General features: G+C 52.0%; 1 protein-coding gene across 1 annotated transcript in view; it reads right to left on the bottom strand.

Annotated features, from left to right (window-relative positions):
* LOC103804453 (sarcoplasmic/endoplasmic reticulum calcium ATPase 3) overlaps window positions 1–15,662 on the bottom strand; it is a gene marked incomplete at its 3' end in the record, with an annotated part of 22,390 nt that overhangs the window by 2,962 nt on the left and 3,766 nt on the right. The window contains exons 5-14 of the mRNA XM_009077066.1: window positions 13,779–13,859; window positions 13,287–13,372; window positions 12,301–12,765; window positions 6,525–6,613; window positions 4,282–4,384; window positions 3,915–4,046; window positions 2,968–3,084; window positions 1,553–1,771; window positions 740–1,075; window positions 427–647 (exon numbers count right to left, since the gene is read on the bottom strand). Coding sequence (XP_009075314.1) covers window positions 427–647; window positions 740–1,075; window positions 1,553–1,771; window positions 2,968–3,084; window positions 3,915–4,046; window positions 4,282–4,384; window positions 6,525–6,613; window positions 12,301–12,765; window positions 13,287–13,372; window positions 13,779–13,859 — 1,849 coding nt within the window. The remainder of the gene's footprint in view (window positions 1–426; window positions 648–739; window positions 1,076–1,552; window positions 1,772–2,967; window positions 3,085–3,914; window positions 4,047–4,281; window positions 4,385–6,524; window positions 6,614–12,300; window positions 12,766–13,286; window positions 13,373–13,778; window positions 13,860–15,662) is intronic.

Below are 15,662 nucleotides of genomic sequence, written 5' to 3'. Positions count from 1 at the left end.
ACAAGGATAAAAGGTGCCCAAGTGGTGCTCATGCTGCTGAAGACATCACTGATTTACTGGGAGGGATGGGCAGGGACAGCAGCAGGGAGAGCTCCCCAGGACCTGATGCAAAGGGCATCAGTGTGACCTGGTGACAACAGTCTGTACACAAATATCTGCACCTGTCTTAGGCACTGGCGTGGGCTTAAATAGGCAGCACATGAATAAAACAGCTCCTGGAGGGTGGCAGGATTGTAAAAGTACAAAACTGAAAACTCCATGCGTCTGGGGAATGAGACATGGCATCACTGCTCTGTTTGGTGCCCAGGGTTACCCATTTGGGCACCACATGCTGCCAGGGGCAGGGGACATGGACAAGACTGCCAGGAAATGTGTTCCCCCACCGCTGCTCCCAGCAGTGTGGTGCCTGGTGTGAGGGTCTCTCACCAAACAACCTCCCCAACGTTGGAGGAGATGAGATAGCGGATGAACTGCTTCATGTTGTTGTAGATGGCTCTGCCCTCCTCGACAGCCGACACGATGGTGGAGAAGTTGTCATCAGAGAGCACCATCTCAGCAGCTGACTTGGCGACAGCCGTGCCCGACCCCATGGCGATGCCTATCTCTGCTTTCTTCAGGGCTGGGGCATCATTGACCCCATCACCTGTCTGCACAAAGCCACGATTAACAGAGTGCTGGGGATTGGGCTGGGCAGAGAGGAGGAGAGCAGGGGGCAGCGGGGCATCCCCAGGGGGCTCACCATGGCAGTGATCTCATTGAAGGACTGGAGGTACTCGACGATGCGGGACTTGTGCGCCGGCTCCACGCGGGCGAAGCAGCGCGCGTTGCGACACGCCTGGCGCTGCGCCTCCGGGGACAGCTCGTCGAACTCCCGGCCCGTGTAGGCTTTGCCAGACACATCCTCAGTCTCTGAGAAGATGCTGATCCGGCGGCAGATGGCCACTGCAGTGCCCTTGTTGTCCCCAGTGATCATGATGACGCGGATGCCAGCCTTGCGGCACATCTCGATGGAGGTGGTGACCTCCTTGCGGGGAGGGTCCAGCATCCCCACACAGCCCACGAAGGTCAGGTTGTTCTGGAGGGGGACAGACCCCAGACCCACATGAACTCCTTGGGATGTAGCCATTCCCTCCCTGCTGTGAAACCACCCTGGGCACAGGACTTTCCCCTGGGAGGAAACTTTCAGGAGGTTTCCTACAAAGATGCACTCTACAATCCCATGGATGCACTCTAAAGTCTCATAGGTGTACTCTACAGCCCCAATGCAACAGAATGCTCCCATTCCTTCTGCTGCTCCTCACACTTTTTCTCTTTGCTCCCCTCCTTCCCTTCCCTCTCAGTGGTCCCCAGGCCCCTCTCAGCAGTCACTCCACGGGGAAGGATGCTCAGTGAGACGAGGCTGTTACCCTTGGGACAGGCCCTCAGGGTTTGCAGAGGAGCTGAGCCATTGTATTGCCCATAGAGAAACCGGAAGGAAAATACTGCTGGAAGTGCATGGAAAAACTTAGGGAATAAGACAAAAAAAAACTGGACAAAGCTGCTGGTATCATACCTCGTAGTGGACAAAGGCAGCAGAGTCGTGCAGCTGCATGGTCTCCCTGCGCACGGGCGAGTCGTGGGTGGCCAGGGCCAGGCAGCGCAGCGTGTCGATGCCCATGCCCCAGTCCCGGATCTTGGCCAGGATCTTCTCCCGCACCGGAGCTGTCATGGGGACCTTGGCAGTGCCCACACGCACGTGGGTGCAGCGCTCGATCACGCTTTCCGGGGCACCCTGGGAGGAGCAGAGGGCTTAGGGGGCTGCAATGCACCCAGAGGATGAGCATCTCCTGCCAGCGCCGCAGGAAGTGCCACAAGGAGGGAAGACACCAAGTTTGGGCAAAGGAGGAGGAAATCTCCCCAAAACTTCAGCAGGCACATCCCGGCCCTGCGGCTCAGTGCACTAGATGGCAGTGTCCGACCGAGCGCGTCGGGATCACAGTGGAGGGGGAAGAACCCTCATCAGGTCATAAGAGCAGGATCTGCTCTGCAGGAGATCCAACTGACTCCTGCAAAACCTACAGGTCTGCCCGAAGTACTCCCACCCTACAGATCCCTCCCAGACCTGGAGTGGATAAGGGTTGTAAACCTCCACTAAAAAAATGTGGATGCTCAGCAGATGCTTGTGATGCTTTTGCAGTTCAGGAAAACATGTCCTTTAGCACTCCAGCATCTCACCCCAGCCCGTGTCCTCCACTAAAAAAATGTGGATGCTCAGCAGATGCTTGTGATGCTTTTGCAGTTCATGAAAACATGTCCTTTAGCACCCCAGCATCCCACCCCAGCCCGTCTGACCGTACACAGGACCCTGACATTGCTTTTTAATACAAAACTTTCAATCCTTCTACTCTGCCTCTTAAAAAACTCACCCAGGGCCAGAGATTCAGAGGCTTTGGAGGGTCCCAGCCTGACCTGGAGGACAGAGTTCACCCACCCAGAAGACCTCCCAGTGGGAAAAACAACATACAAATCTTCTCAGAGTCAGCAGGGGAGGACACAAAGCTCATCTACGATTTTCTGCATCTTTTCTCTTGGGAAGAAAATGTCCTTTGAAACACTATTTTATTTCTGGTTACAGTGGAAAGCTGGACATCATCCTTTGGGCATTACTGGTATCTGGAGGGTCCAAGCTTTTAATAAAGGCAAGTGCCCAAATTCTGCACAGGGGCAGCTCTCCCCTGCCCCAGCACCAGCACACACAGTGCCTTTTCCTCCCTCTGAATCATTTTACCTCCTCTTTTTCCTATCAACAGGGCAAAGATTCACCTCCTCCCTGACTTCACCAGCCTACCCACTGGATCCTGGACCCCCAGACAGGTAACAGGTGGAGAGAAACTGCAAAACATCTTCACTGCTCACTGCAGTAAGGGCCAGATCCTGCTGGGGTGTGCAAGGAGGATGCTGTGTGGTGCTGAGCACCTTCTCCCCTACCTTGACAAACATCTTGCTGCCAGCAGAGTTGTTGGTGGGTGTGCAGTACACTGACATGGACTTGCGGTCACGGGAGAACTCGAGTGTGCACTCCTTCTTCATCAGCTGCTTGATCACCTGTGGGGACAGCACAGGGCTGAGCCAGGACACGACAGGGACGTGACAGGGACACTGGTGCTCCCAGCCTTGGCTAACAACCCTGCCAAGCCAACACAGCACTGGCACTGGGAGAAGAAAGGCAGCCACAGGAGGGATGGGACAGTGCAGAAAGATTACAAGCTTTCCTTATCAGAAAGAAGTCAGGGGATATATTACAACCTGCTCAGACCTATCTGAGGAAGAAATGCCAGAACAGAGAGCCCTTCCTTCAAGCAAGTAAAGATATTCTAAGATCTAAGACTATGATACCAGAGCTGAGTAAATTCAGGCCTGAAATAAAGTCTATTTTCACCAGAGGACAGGGAGACACTGAAGAGAAGGAGAAGCCAACATAGGATACTTTCATGTCAAAATGAGATGTTTCCAGGCAGGAATGGCTCTGGAAAGAGGGGTTTGATTCTTGCTGGAAGGAAACTGCTCAGTGCAAATCAGGCACCTAAGCAAAACTCCAAACCTCCTCATCTGCAGCCAGAGCTCTGGTCTTCACTGAGGGGTTCTCTCCTGGCTAAGTGGGGACTAGGCTGAGTTTGAGACTCAGGGATCACCTGCTCCAAAGCTCCATGTGGACCCAGGTTGGTCCTCATGGCTCAAGTATCAGCTCCCCAGGACCATTGCACCATCTGTTCCAAAAACTGCTCAGCCCTCTGAGCCAGGAAATCACATCCTTGTGGCTAATCAGTCCCTTAGACCATTGCAAGTGGTAATTGCTGAAATAACAGCCATGTCAAAGCTCTCCTCTCCCTCCTGTCCCGCAGTGCCAGAGCTCACAGAGACCTCTTCCCACTCACCGAATTGCAGGCGTTGGCTCTCTCCACCTTGGAGAGTTTGCTGAGGTCTGTGTTGAAGACATTCATCTTCTCCACCAGGCATGTCAGGGCTGTTTCAGTAGCTTCCCCCACCTTCTCATAGACTTTTTTGGACTAGAGAGTAGAAAAAAAAGGAGCTTAAGCTTTAGAGCATGTACTCTACCTGCTGCTCAGACTGAGCATGCTGTTGCCCCACTGCCCCATCCTGGGGCTCTCAGAGCAGCACCTTGGGGTAAGTTCAAGCTGGGGAAGGGGATCCCAAGGGACAAACCTTCTCTGGCTTTGCCCCAAAGCATAGGGAAGAACATTGCTGGACCCTCTGCACCTCCCTAGCCCTGGTGCTGCTCACCTCATTGTAGTCCAGCGAGGAGTCGTTGCAGAGGGCACAGATGGTGGCCAACTCCACCAGCCCATCGTACTGCCCACACTGCACTGGCTGCTCATCCTTCAGGCTGTGGGCAGAAAACAACCCCCAGAGCCTTACACCAGCTCACACCTTCAAATAACACTTAGCTTATCTTATACATCCCTTGTAGGAGGATATCCCTTTTAGGGGGATATGTAGCAATAAACCCTTGGAACTGCATTTTGTCCTTTACGAAAAGGGGCAGGACTAAGCCACAAATAAAATATCACAGGAGACAAATTCTGAAAGTGGCCCAGAATAAAGGGGGCTGCAAAGGAGTTCAAAGGAGCACTGGACCTGCAATGGGGCTACCAACAGGCTGATGAGGAAGATGATGGACCAGAAAAGTGGTAAAAGAAATTCATGCTAATGTCCACTCCCTCAGGGATTTCTGTTTGCTGAGGAGCTATGGAACCAACAGCAAGTCCCTTCTCCCTGTGATGCTGCTTCACACTCTGGAGAGAGCCCAAGGGAGCACTTAAGGGCAGCAGACAAATTTAACAACTGCATTGCTGTGGCTGCTTCCAAGCCAGTGGTGAACTGTGGCCTTTGCTTCCTAAACAGCAGCTCTTTGCTATGGAAAGGAGCTCAAACATCCTGGAAAGGAGCAGCCCTGAACACTCCAGGCATGCTGGATGCTGCTCCAAGCCTGGTGGCAGGAATGGCAGTCGTGGTTTTCAAGGGAAATAAAGAATTATCCCTGTTCCAGGAGAGGTAACTGCAGGTTAGAGCTGCATAAACCCAGCCGGTCATCTGCTTGCTGGAAAAATAATTTGTCAGGCATTTATTAGGATCAGTTTATTCCACTGCTGGTTCCCAATGGAAAGAACATTTTGGAGCCCTTGATACAGCTCAGGGGCGGAAAACAGTGAGCAGCCAAGAAAATCTGAAAAATCTGTTTGCTGAGGGACAAGAAGCCACACTGGGCTGTGAGTGGGCAGGGAGAGCTGCTGCCTCCTGCCCAGGGCATGTTGTCTGGCCCCAGGACCATGGGCAGGGAGAGCTGCTAACTCCTGCCCAGAGCATGTTGTCTGGCCCCAGGACCATGGGCAGGGAGAGCTGCTGCCTCCTGCCCAGAGGATGCTGCCTGGCTCCAGGATCATGGGCAGAAGTGGATAGAGGAGGGAGCTGCAGACACTCTGGACAGGTTTCAATGTTTGGGAAGGTTTGCAGTGTGTGTTCCCCTGGATATTGCTGGAAAGAGATGGGGAGATATGACCCCATTGTCAGCTGTCACTGCACAGAGCTGGGAGAGACCAGCAGGCTGGGAAAAGCACCAGCAAGGGTGCCATGGCTGGGTGCTGCACAGGGATGTGGGCAAAGCCAAGGTCAAGTGTGCAATATCCCCCCATGTCAAGGCCAGGCTGAAGCAAAAAAAAAAAGCATATCCCCCTTGATATGCAACATGGGCACAAGGCTGAAGCAAAACTCCAAAGCAACACGAATTGTTGCAGACCAGTGCAGTAACTCTGCAGGCAGCCCCCAGAGGAGAGGGGACACTGAACTTCAGAGGTTGGCAGGCATGAGTTCAGCCCCTCAGTGCTCCCTAATTTTAACTGAAATGCACTGATTGACACCAGCTTATGACCTGGCTCGCTTTAATGGAGATTCCCAGCCAAGGATCAAATTGGTTCTATAAATATTCATGAAATTAAGTCTGAGTTTGGGACGAATTATAGTCACTCCATGGATGAGCAGAAGGGACCATAGTGAAGAATGTGTCTGGGATCACAGTGCTCTTACCACCAGCTGAGCTTCCCATCTTCCTCCTCCTCAGACTTTCCCCACAGACAGCGGGCTCAGTTTATTGGGATTGTGATAAAGGGATTGTGATGAAGGGAGAGCCAAGCATGAGGGAGCCCCTTTGCTGAGCAGTGGGAGGGCAGGAGCAGAGCCAGGGCATACTCACTCTACATTCTGTCAGGCAGGAGCCAGCAAGGATAGACAGTGAAACAACTGTCTTGGCTCCCACTAACATCCAAGGACAGTAAGTTATGTGATGTTTGGAAGCCCAGGAGTCAAACCCAGTGCCCAACAGGTATCTCCACGGGCAGGGCTCAGCACAGAAAACCCCCTTTCTCCCCAGCTCATGGAGATTCCCCAGTCATGGCCACAAGCTCAACCCTCTCACCCCCTGACTGTGCTGCCAGCCCAGGGCCACCCCATGCCACCCATGAAGCACTTACATCTGTCCCTCAGGGGTGTAGGTGGAGCCGGTGATGCTGAACTCATGCATGCTGCACTGGGTGCCCTCCACCTTCTCCATGATGAACATCTGCAAGGGGCAGAGATGGAGACAGAGCATTAGGCAGCAAATTTTTGGTGCAACTCACATGTCCAGCCTGAAAACCCACCAGTCAGTACCATCCCAGTGATGGCTCCACTGGTACTGGGCTCAGCCCCCTCCCTGGTCACCCACTGCTCCTGGCTGTTCCCAAATCCTTCCAGCTCTCCCCTGCCTTTTTCATGTTTGCCTCCTCCAGCTCTTTTTTAACATGGGAGAGGAGTGTTGCCTTGCCCATTCCTAAGAAGGTGCCTGTGTTTTTCTTGGAGCACAGGAGGAGCTGGATCCAGTGTTTCTGCTCCTGTCCTGGCTGCCTTGGAAAGTTTCTGCAGGACAGGATCCCATCAGCTGCCCCTTCCACCCCTTCCCAGCCACCAGTCTTGTGCCTTACTGGGATCACAGCTCAGCTCAGTAATAAAGCCCTGGTGAGCTGTAAAAGTCCCACACACTCTATTTTTAGTGATTTTTGCCTTTCCAACTCCTTCCAGTTTCTCTCTTATCGCTATAATGAGAGCAACAAACCTCTCAAAACCCAAAATACAATAAAAATTCCCCTCTTCCCAAGCTCTCCCAGTCCCTCCTTGCCCCCTCCAAGTACAGCCCACCTTTCAGGGCAACCTCCCCTGGGAGCAAGAGCAGTGCCTGACCCCAGCTGAGGTGACAGTTCAGTGTCTGCATATACATGACCCACACTGAAGCCAAAAAGTAACATGATAGATAGATAGATAGATAGACAGATAGATAGATAGATAGATAGATAGATAGATAGATAGATAGATAGATAAAACTGGTTTGGTAAATGTTTCCCTGGCTGCAGGGAACAGCCAGGAGGGAGGATAACTGCAGGGAAGCAATGCTGTCTTCAGCTCCATGAACCTGCTCAGCAGCTCCAGAGTGTGGATGCAGGGACAGCTGTTCCCCTTCACCCTGTCTCTAAATAATTCTTTTTTCCCCTATTTATTTTCCTCTGATTACGTGAGATGCTCCCCAGGAGAAGGAAGCAATAGATGCTGAAGAAATTGGGAGACATCGCTCAGCAACCAGAGATGTGGCAGCTCTGGGTACCACCCACATCTCTCCCTTCCTCGGGCAACAAACAGAGGTTAATTTACTGTTATTATTAATGATTTTTAATAATACAAGGACACCTCACCAGTGCAGATATGTTGCAGGTGTTGCCCAAGCCAAGCAATAAAGGTCATGCTCAGGGAAGCACATTGAAGGAACGTTTAGCAACAGGACACCTCAGTGGGTTTCTCACCTCTGTATTTCACAGGTTTGGGCAAATCAAAGCACAAGGTTCAAAGCATACAACTCCTGTGTGAATACTTCTGAGGCCAAAACAACCTCCCCATGGCTTCACAGCTATTTGCAGATATCCCATTTACCCTCAGTTCCTTTCCCAGAGCTCATCCTGGAGGCCACTCAGCATCCCTGAAGAAAAACATGAGCCAAAGGGCTCCAGAAGAGATGTCCCAGGTCCTCTGGAGGCACTGAGCTCCTCTGGCAGCTGGTGCAAACACTAACATGTGAAGGACCTCAATAAAGAGAGCCAAAACCCATCCTACCACCTTTGGTGACCAAACCTCCCCAAGATGACAGACTCCAGAACCCAAGGTGAGGTCTGAGACAACACCAGAAGGGACCTTTGGAGGCTGAGCATCCTTTGTCTCTTTGAGACATCCAATGCCATCAGCCTTCCAGAGGGCCAAAATCTCCTGGTCTCTTCAGAAAATGCACTCCTGTGCTCAGAAACACCAACCACACTCACTTATTAAGAAATCTGAAGGCACCCACCCCAGCCACTGATACGGGCCTGTTTGTTTTCAACTGCTCATGGCTACAAAACAATTATTACTGCCACAATAGCAGCTTTCTTATTAAAAAGGGGGAAAGGGAAAAGAAAAAAAATCATTCCAGGCCCTTTATTTTTCCATGCCTATTTAAAAAAGGTGCTGTGTAACCCACAGCAACCAGAGGTTATATCAAATTTCCTGCCAGCTCCCAGCTTTTCGTGACTGGCTGAGCACGGGGGCGGCCAGGGCACTGCTAAGGTGTTTGCAGGGAATTACAGAATGGTTTGGGTTGGAAGGGATCTTAAAACTCATCTTGTTCCACTCCCCTGCCATGGGCAGGGACACCTTTCAATAGACCAGGTTGCTCCAAGCCCTGTCCAACCTGGCCTTGAATACTTCCAGGGATGGGGTAACCACAGCTACCCCGTACCAGTGTCTCATCACCCTCACAGGAAAGAATTTCTTCCTAATACCTAATCTGAACCTACCACCCTTCACCTTAAACCACTCCCCCTTGTCCTGTCACTCCAGCCCCTTATCCAAAGTCCCTCTCCAGCTCACATGGAGCCCCTTTAGGCACTGAAGGGGCTCTAAGGTCTCCCTGGAGCTTTCTCTCCTCCAGGCTGAACATCTCCAGCTCTCAGTCTGTCGTCTCCCTGAAGCTTTCTCTCCTCCAGGTTGAACATCTCCAGCTCTCAGTCTGTTGATGTTTCAGCAGATTTTCAGGCTGAGAGGTGGGCAGGTTTGCAGGCAGTGGAAACAGTCCAGAGGAAATAGCTGTGTCTTAAGCAGTTAAGAGGAGAGGTAAGGTTTCCATCACAAAAATAATGTAAATAATATCAGGAGCAATAGCAGGAGATGGAAAAGCTGTGTGGGTGCAGCTCAGCTGGAAGGTTTGGGGTACTGCCAAAGAGTGATGCTCACAGAGGAGCTGCCTGACCTCTTGCACTGCCACAGTGAACACCAGTCCCAGCATCCAGCAAGCAGAATCCAGCCAGCAGCACCCCAGGGCTTCCCCCTACCCTGAGCCTTTTAAAACCACACCAGTGATGTTGGGTTTTAATGCAGCAGACAGGCTGGAAGGAAAATGTTACTACATGCTCATGAAGAGTGCATCCTGCTCCAAAAGAGATCAGCCACCACTCCTCTCCTGCCCTGAGGATCCTGCCTGGCTCTGGCACTGTATCACACAGCAAGATGCTGCCAGTGTGTATTTGTAGGAAGCAAAGGGCAATTGTGGATGCACCATCCATGGAGCAGCACATGGGATGGGCTTGTGGGAAAGACAAATGCAAAGGATACTTCTCCACTACTCTCTATTTTCTGTCATATCTTTAAAGGAACTACTCATCAAGAGGCAGGTAAGGCAGGATTGCTGTCTGGAATGATAAGAGGCTGTAATCACCAGTCACTATTCCATGGATCAGCATCATTTTCCTCCTGTGCTGGAAGTGGCCTCAGCCAACAGGCACCCACCAGTACCTGGCACAGCCCCTGGAACCCCCAGCCAGGTCTCCCAATAATTAGTGATTGGTTTAGACAGACAAAACTGCTGAAACAAGGCACAGTGCCCAGGAGATTGCAAAGCAAACAACACCTGCACAGCTCCTGAGCAGCTGCACCAGGGATGGGAGTTTGAACAACCAGGCTCTGCTAAAAGCTTTATGGAAATCAACCCCTTTTCTGCTCTTGTTCCACAGAACACCAGCAGCCACCTCACAGACAGCCAAATAACATCTCACTCCCCTAGGCATGGAGTGCCAACAGCTCCTTCCTCCAGCCCTTCCCTGCTCTGCCCCACAAGGAAGCAGCCCTGAGCCCACATCCCTGCTTTGGGTCCTGACTTTCAACCACCACCCTTGTGCTCCCAGAAAATTAAGGTATGACGCCTAAAAGGGTGCTGCAAGTTTTAGGAGAGAGATTTAAACATGCAAGAACAGAGCTGCGATGCTTCTCTGCCCCTTCTCTCCTTGCCAGGACCATTGCTCCCAGATCCATGGTTATTTAATGGTTGGGAGGAGGCTGTTCCTAGCTCCTCCAGACCTTGGGTGGACTTGATGTCAGAGCAAACATACCAAAGTCTTGGCCAACCCACATGGACAAGGTCCCTGCACAAAGCATCTCGTTTTGGGGGTCACTGAGTGGCACAGTTTCACCCCTGCTGACCACCTGGGATCCATGTGTGATCTGCTGAGCTGGTTCAGGCAGCACCCTGGCCATGAGCAGAGCCCTTTAAAACCAGCAGAGGGTCTGAAAACAGACCTGAAGCCTCTCAAGAGTCCCTTTACAGCTCTACAGACCTGATGCCAGCAGTGAGAGATAAAATGCAAGCACTGCTCAGCAGCAGATCCTGCAATCAAGCTGCTGTGCTCACCCTAATTAAATGTGTGGGTTAATTAAATCACACTCAATTCATACATTTTTTTCCCCAGGTTATCAATAGGCTTTCATGGCTCTTTCACCTCCCATGGCTGAGCCAGCTGCTCGGTGATGTGCCCCGGACATGCCAACAGCTGCCAGGCACAAATATTTACCCACCCTCTGCTCACACAGCCCCAGCAGCCTCGTCCTGCCCACGTCAGCACGGGAATCCCTGTCTGTTAAACATTAACCACCATGGCTGTGTGCCCTGGGGCCAACCCAGCTCGTGGTATTGTGCCCTGGGAGGCAGAGCTCAGCCAAGCGAACAACATGGATATCAGAACAGGGTTGTGGGGACATGGGGTGGAGGATAAAATTCAATTCAAAATTGAATGTACCTTTTTTGCTAAGTGGCTGAGCTCAAATGATGATTGATGCCAAAACCCTTGTGTGCCACTGACCCACTCTGTCCCTCTCCCTGTCTCAGCATCACCTCTCCTGCAGTCTGCAGAGCTAAAGAGACCCCCCAAGCACTAAGGTAACCCTTTCCTTGCATCACTGGGTCAGAAAACTGGCCTAGTGGGAACCTCCTCCTTGTGCAAGAATGGGCAGCTTGGTCACTGCCTCGTCCTAAATCATTTACAGGGCAGAAATACCAGACATTTCCAGTCATCTGTAGTTTGTGCTGAGCAAACCAGTGGCCAAAGCCCATGGCCAGCTTGCAGCACTGTCACAGCTTCCCAGCAGGCTACCCAAGCAGGGACAGTGGCCAGGTCCATTTTTTCCCACAGCAACACATTTTCCAAGGGCCTCCTATAAAACCAACACACCAAGGCCATGAAAAAATGCTTTCCTGAAACTTGTGGATTAATGGGGAAACTGAGAAGTACTCAGATGGTCCAGACTTTCCTAACAAGTCACCTCTCCACACACACAGGCATGTGGGAGCAAAGCTCTCCAGTAGACTTCAGTCTCCTCTCCAAACCACCCCAGTGCTCTCTCCGTCAGAAGAGCATTTCCTAGGTCCAGGCTTTGTAATTTTGCAAAGTGCAGGATTTCTCACTGATTTGGTTAAAAACCAGGATGGGGAAACAAGCAAAAGAGCAGAGGAGGCTGATTGCATTTGCATCTCTAGGAGCAAGGTCTCAACATCCCAGCAGGGAAAAACACTCCCTGGAGAGGGAGCCCTGCCATAAGTCTGCAACACAATACCTCTGCAGTGTTGTGCTGATAAAGGTGAGTTTTCTAACTGCCACCATGTCAAGAGAAGCCCTAAGCCTTACTGATCCTGGTCAAGCAGTGATGAGCCTCAGGGCTTCCTATGCTCACCTTCACATTCCTAATGTGACACAAGTCTGCTGAGGACAGCAAAGCCCATAGCCCCAGAATTGAGATGGAGCAATGTAGAGTGCCTGAGGACAGCAAAGCCCATAGCCCCAGGATTGGGATGGAGCAATGCAGAGTGTTCAAGGGCTTCAGAGCACCCCCCTGCACCTCCAAACCCAAACCCCCAGCACTCACCCTGCAGACAGACATCTGGTTGGTGGTGAGGGTGCCGGTCTTGTCGGAGCAGATGACAGAGGTGCAGCCCAGGGTCTCCACGGAGGGCAAGCTCCGGACTATGGCATTCTTCTTGGCCATGCGGCGCGTGCCCAGTGCCAGGCAGGTGGTGATGACAGCTGGGAGCCCCTCAGGAATGGCAGCCACTGCCAGTGCCACCGAGATCTTGAAATAGTAGATGGCTCCCCGAAACCAGGAGCCACCGTGGACAGGGTCGCTGAAGTGGCTGATGTTGATGACCCAGACGGCAATGCACACCAGGAAGATCACTTTGGAGAGCTGCTGGCTGAACTCATCCAGCTTCTGCTGCAAGGGAGTCTTCTCAGGCTCGGTCTCCACCATCTGGTTTCGGATCTTCCCGATCTCAGTGTACACCCCTGTTGCAATGACGACTCCTACAGCCTTCCCAGCTGCAATGTTGGTGCCCTGGGAGGGAACAAAAGGGCCGGAGTGGATATGTGGGCATGAAACCTCCCAGTCTGAGCAGGGAAATGGGTTGCTTGATGTGAAAAGAGGACATGAGATCTCGGTGAAGGGGAAAATGAGATATCATAGGGTTTTATATAAACCCCCTCCAAAGAGCAGGAGACCCTTCCTGAGAGCTCCTCCTTGAGGACTTGACTTCTGGCCGAGAAGAGCAAGAACGAGAAGGAAACCCAAACTTGGAACAGCTTCAGACTCAACCACAAACCTTTTCCCCACTCATAATGCATCCTACTTGATGGAAAACCCACTGAGATTGCCCAAGGCATTTAAGGGCCTTATGTGCCATAGCCCAAATGAAATGCAAATGAAGCAGGTCCTTATTTTCATGGATTTGGGACCCTTTTTATGGATTCAGGTCTTTCTCATGCATGCACTTTTACTGCTCAGAGATCTCCCATGTCCATCAGCCTCTTCACTTTGGAAAACCACGGCAGAGGTGGGAACAGGTGTAAGTGACTTACAGAGAAAAGCATGTTCTTCTTGTCCTGGTTGACAGCCCGGGGGTCAGGGATGGGGTCAGCATGTTTGATCACCGACACAGACTCCCCTGACAAGATAAGAGGGAAGAGATGGATCACTCATGTTTCCTCTCCAGCCTCTGCTCAACACTGTTAGGAGCCTGCCTCACACCCCCACAGCATCTAGAGCAGCACTTAATCACCAAACCATCCAAACATCCATCATGGGGATATCAACCCCCACATTTTCCATAGGAAAACCCTAGGCTTTGTGTTTTGCAGAAGGGATGCTCAAGCACTGGATGCATCTTGCCTATGCCATGACTTTGAGCACCTGAGAAGGTCCCAGCATCATCTAAATCTTGCTCTCCCACACATTTCCTACCCCAACAAAGCACTTATCCCACTCTCAGTCCCAAAATTTGGCTCCAGGAAGATGGCAAAGGGAAGCTCTGCCTTCAGCAGTCACCTCAGCCCCACCATGCCTGTACAAACCTGTGAGGATGGACTGGTCGACACGCAGGGTGGTGGAGCGGATTTCGATGATCCGGATGTCTGCTGGCACCTTGTCACCAACTGCAGGGGGAAGAGCAGAGCAACTCCATCAGGCAGGACTGGCAGCACTCCCTGCCCTGGGAACAGGGATAGCAAACCCTAAACAGACCCACCATGTGCACAGCAGCACCCAGTCTGAAGCAATGAGGGGGCAGCCCCTAGCAAAACACCATGTGCACAGCAGCACCCAGTCTGCAGCAATGAGGGGGCAGTCCCTAGCAAAGCAAGGTCCTGCCCCAGGATACCTCATTTCTGCATTGAAAGCTTAATTAAAGCTTAATTTTGCCTGTCTATAATTTACAAGTCTCCCCCAGTCAATCCTTGGCCTGATGCCCAGCATCGCCTGCCCTGCCATGTTATCCTCTTCCCTGCAAACTCCCCTTGCACCTTCATCTTGCCCCTGCCCTGCAAAAAACCCAAACCATCCCCATGTTGAAGCAGCCCAAGTTTCCTAAAGCCAGTCTTAACCCCATTTCAGGGTTCTGTGTCCAACTGGAAGTTGTTGACAGTGGAAGACCTTCCATGGCCAAGACAAACAGCCATCCATGGGTCTCCTGGCATGGCACGGTGGGTACAGGTGAAAGCTGCCCCAGCTACTGAACACCACCCTCTAAGGCACAAATGCTTCCTTAAAAAAAAATCCATTTAAAGCTGCTTTTCCTGCTGGGTTTCTTCCTCCTGCTCCCTTATTGCCTGGACACAACCATGCTCCGCCGCTTCGGAAATGTTGAGGCTGAGGGAACCCTGGCTCCTAGCCCCTCACAGCACTTACACAACACTGCCGGCTTGGCTGCTAACGATCCTCTCAAATCCCAGACTTTAACGAGCTCTTCCTCCCAGGGCTCGTAAATCCCCCCCCAGCACAGCAGGAGGGGGTTGGCACTGCTCCACCACCCAGCCAATTATTCCAGCTGCAGAGCCGAGTGCTCCAGGATGCAGCACACAACATCTGCCATACAGCAAGACCTGCCCTGCTCCTATTTTGAGGGGGCTGAGCTGGGGGGTGTGAGCACAGGGACCCACAGACACTCCCAAAACATTCACTTCATGCACAGCCTCTGACTGTGCATCTGTTCAAGGGAGCTGGAGCACCTCAAAGGGAGCAAAGAGCTCCTCTTCCCCCAAGAAAAGCAGGAGGGTTTGCAAACATGAGCTAAACCTGCAGAGGAAGACTCTTGCAGCATCTAGGGATAGTGGTGAGTCCTGGTGCCATGGAGGTGGCACCTGGTCCAGGGTAGATGTGCCATAACATCCCAGGAGACAGGTCCATGTGGCACTGGCATTAAACACCTATTGAACACATGCTGATCCTCCAAGCACTGCAAGTCTCCCACATGCCAAAAGCCAAGGGAAATAGGAAAACAGGAGGCAACACTGTGTGGCTATGACCACTGGCACTGCCTGAGTGCCAAAGGAATGAGCAGGCAATGATCAGTGGAGCTCCCACGGGGATGCCCTGCCTGCACTTTTTGGGCAAGGCCAAAGCTGCCTGCACCAGGACTCACCTCCATGGCCTTGTTACGGAAGGGCAAAACCCAGCTGGGTTTGAGCAGCCTGCCAACTTCCAACCATCCTCCCCCCTCGCCTCAGTGCAGCAGATTTCCTGCTCCCTGCTGCCAAATTTATTGCATTTGCACATGCAAACAGCAGCCAGTCCCTCCTGCCTGTGCATTCACACCGTTCCCAGAGTGGCACCTGGATGACCACCACACATTCAAAGCTTTTGCTCCGGGTGTGCTTTCTTGGCAGGCACCTGACAGTATCCTCACCACTTGCCAAAACATCCTAAACCCTCAATTTCTTAATTAATTTGCTAATAATTTG

This window comes from Acanthisitta chloris, unplaced genomic scaffold, assembly GCF_000695815.1.
Source record: "Acanthisitta chloris isolate BGI_N310 unplaced genomic scaffold, ASM69581v1 scaffold15216, whole genome shotgun sequence".
Lineage (NCBI taxonomy): Eukaryota > Metazoa > Chordata > Aves > Passeriformes > Acanthisittidae > Acanthisitta > Acanthisitta chloris.
Note: the sequence above shows the minus strand (reverse complement) of the source record. Positions and strands in the feature narration are given on the sequence as shown.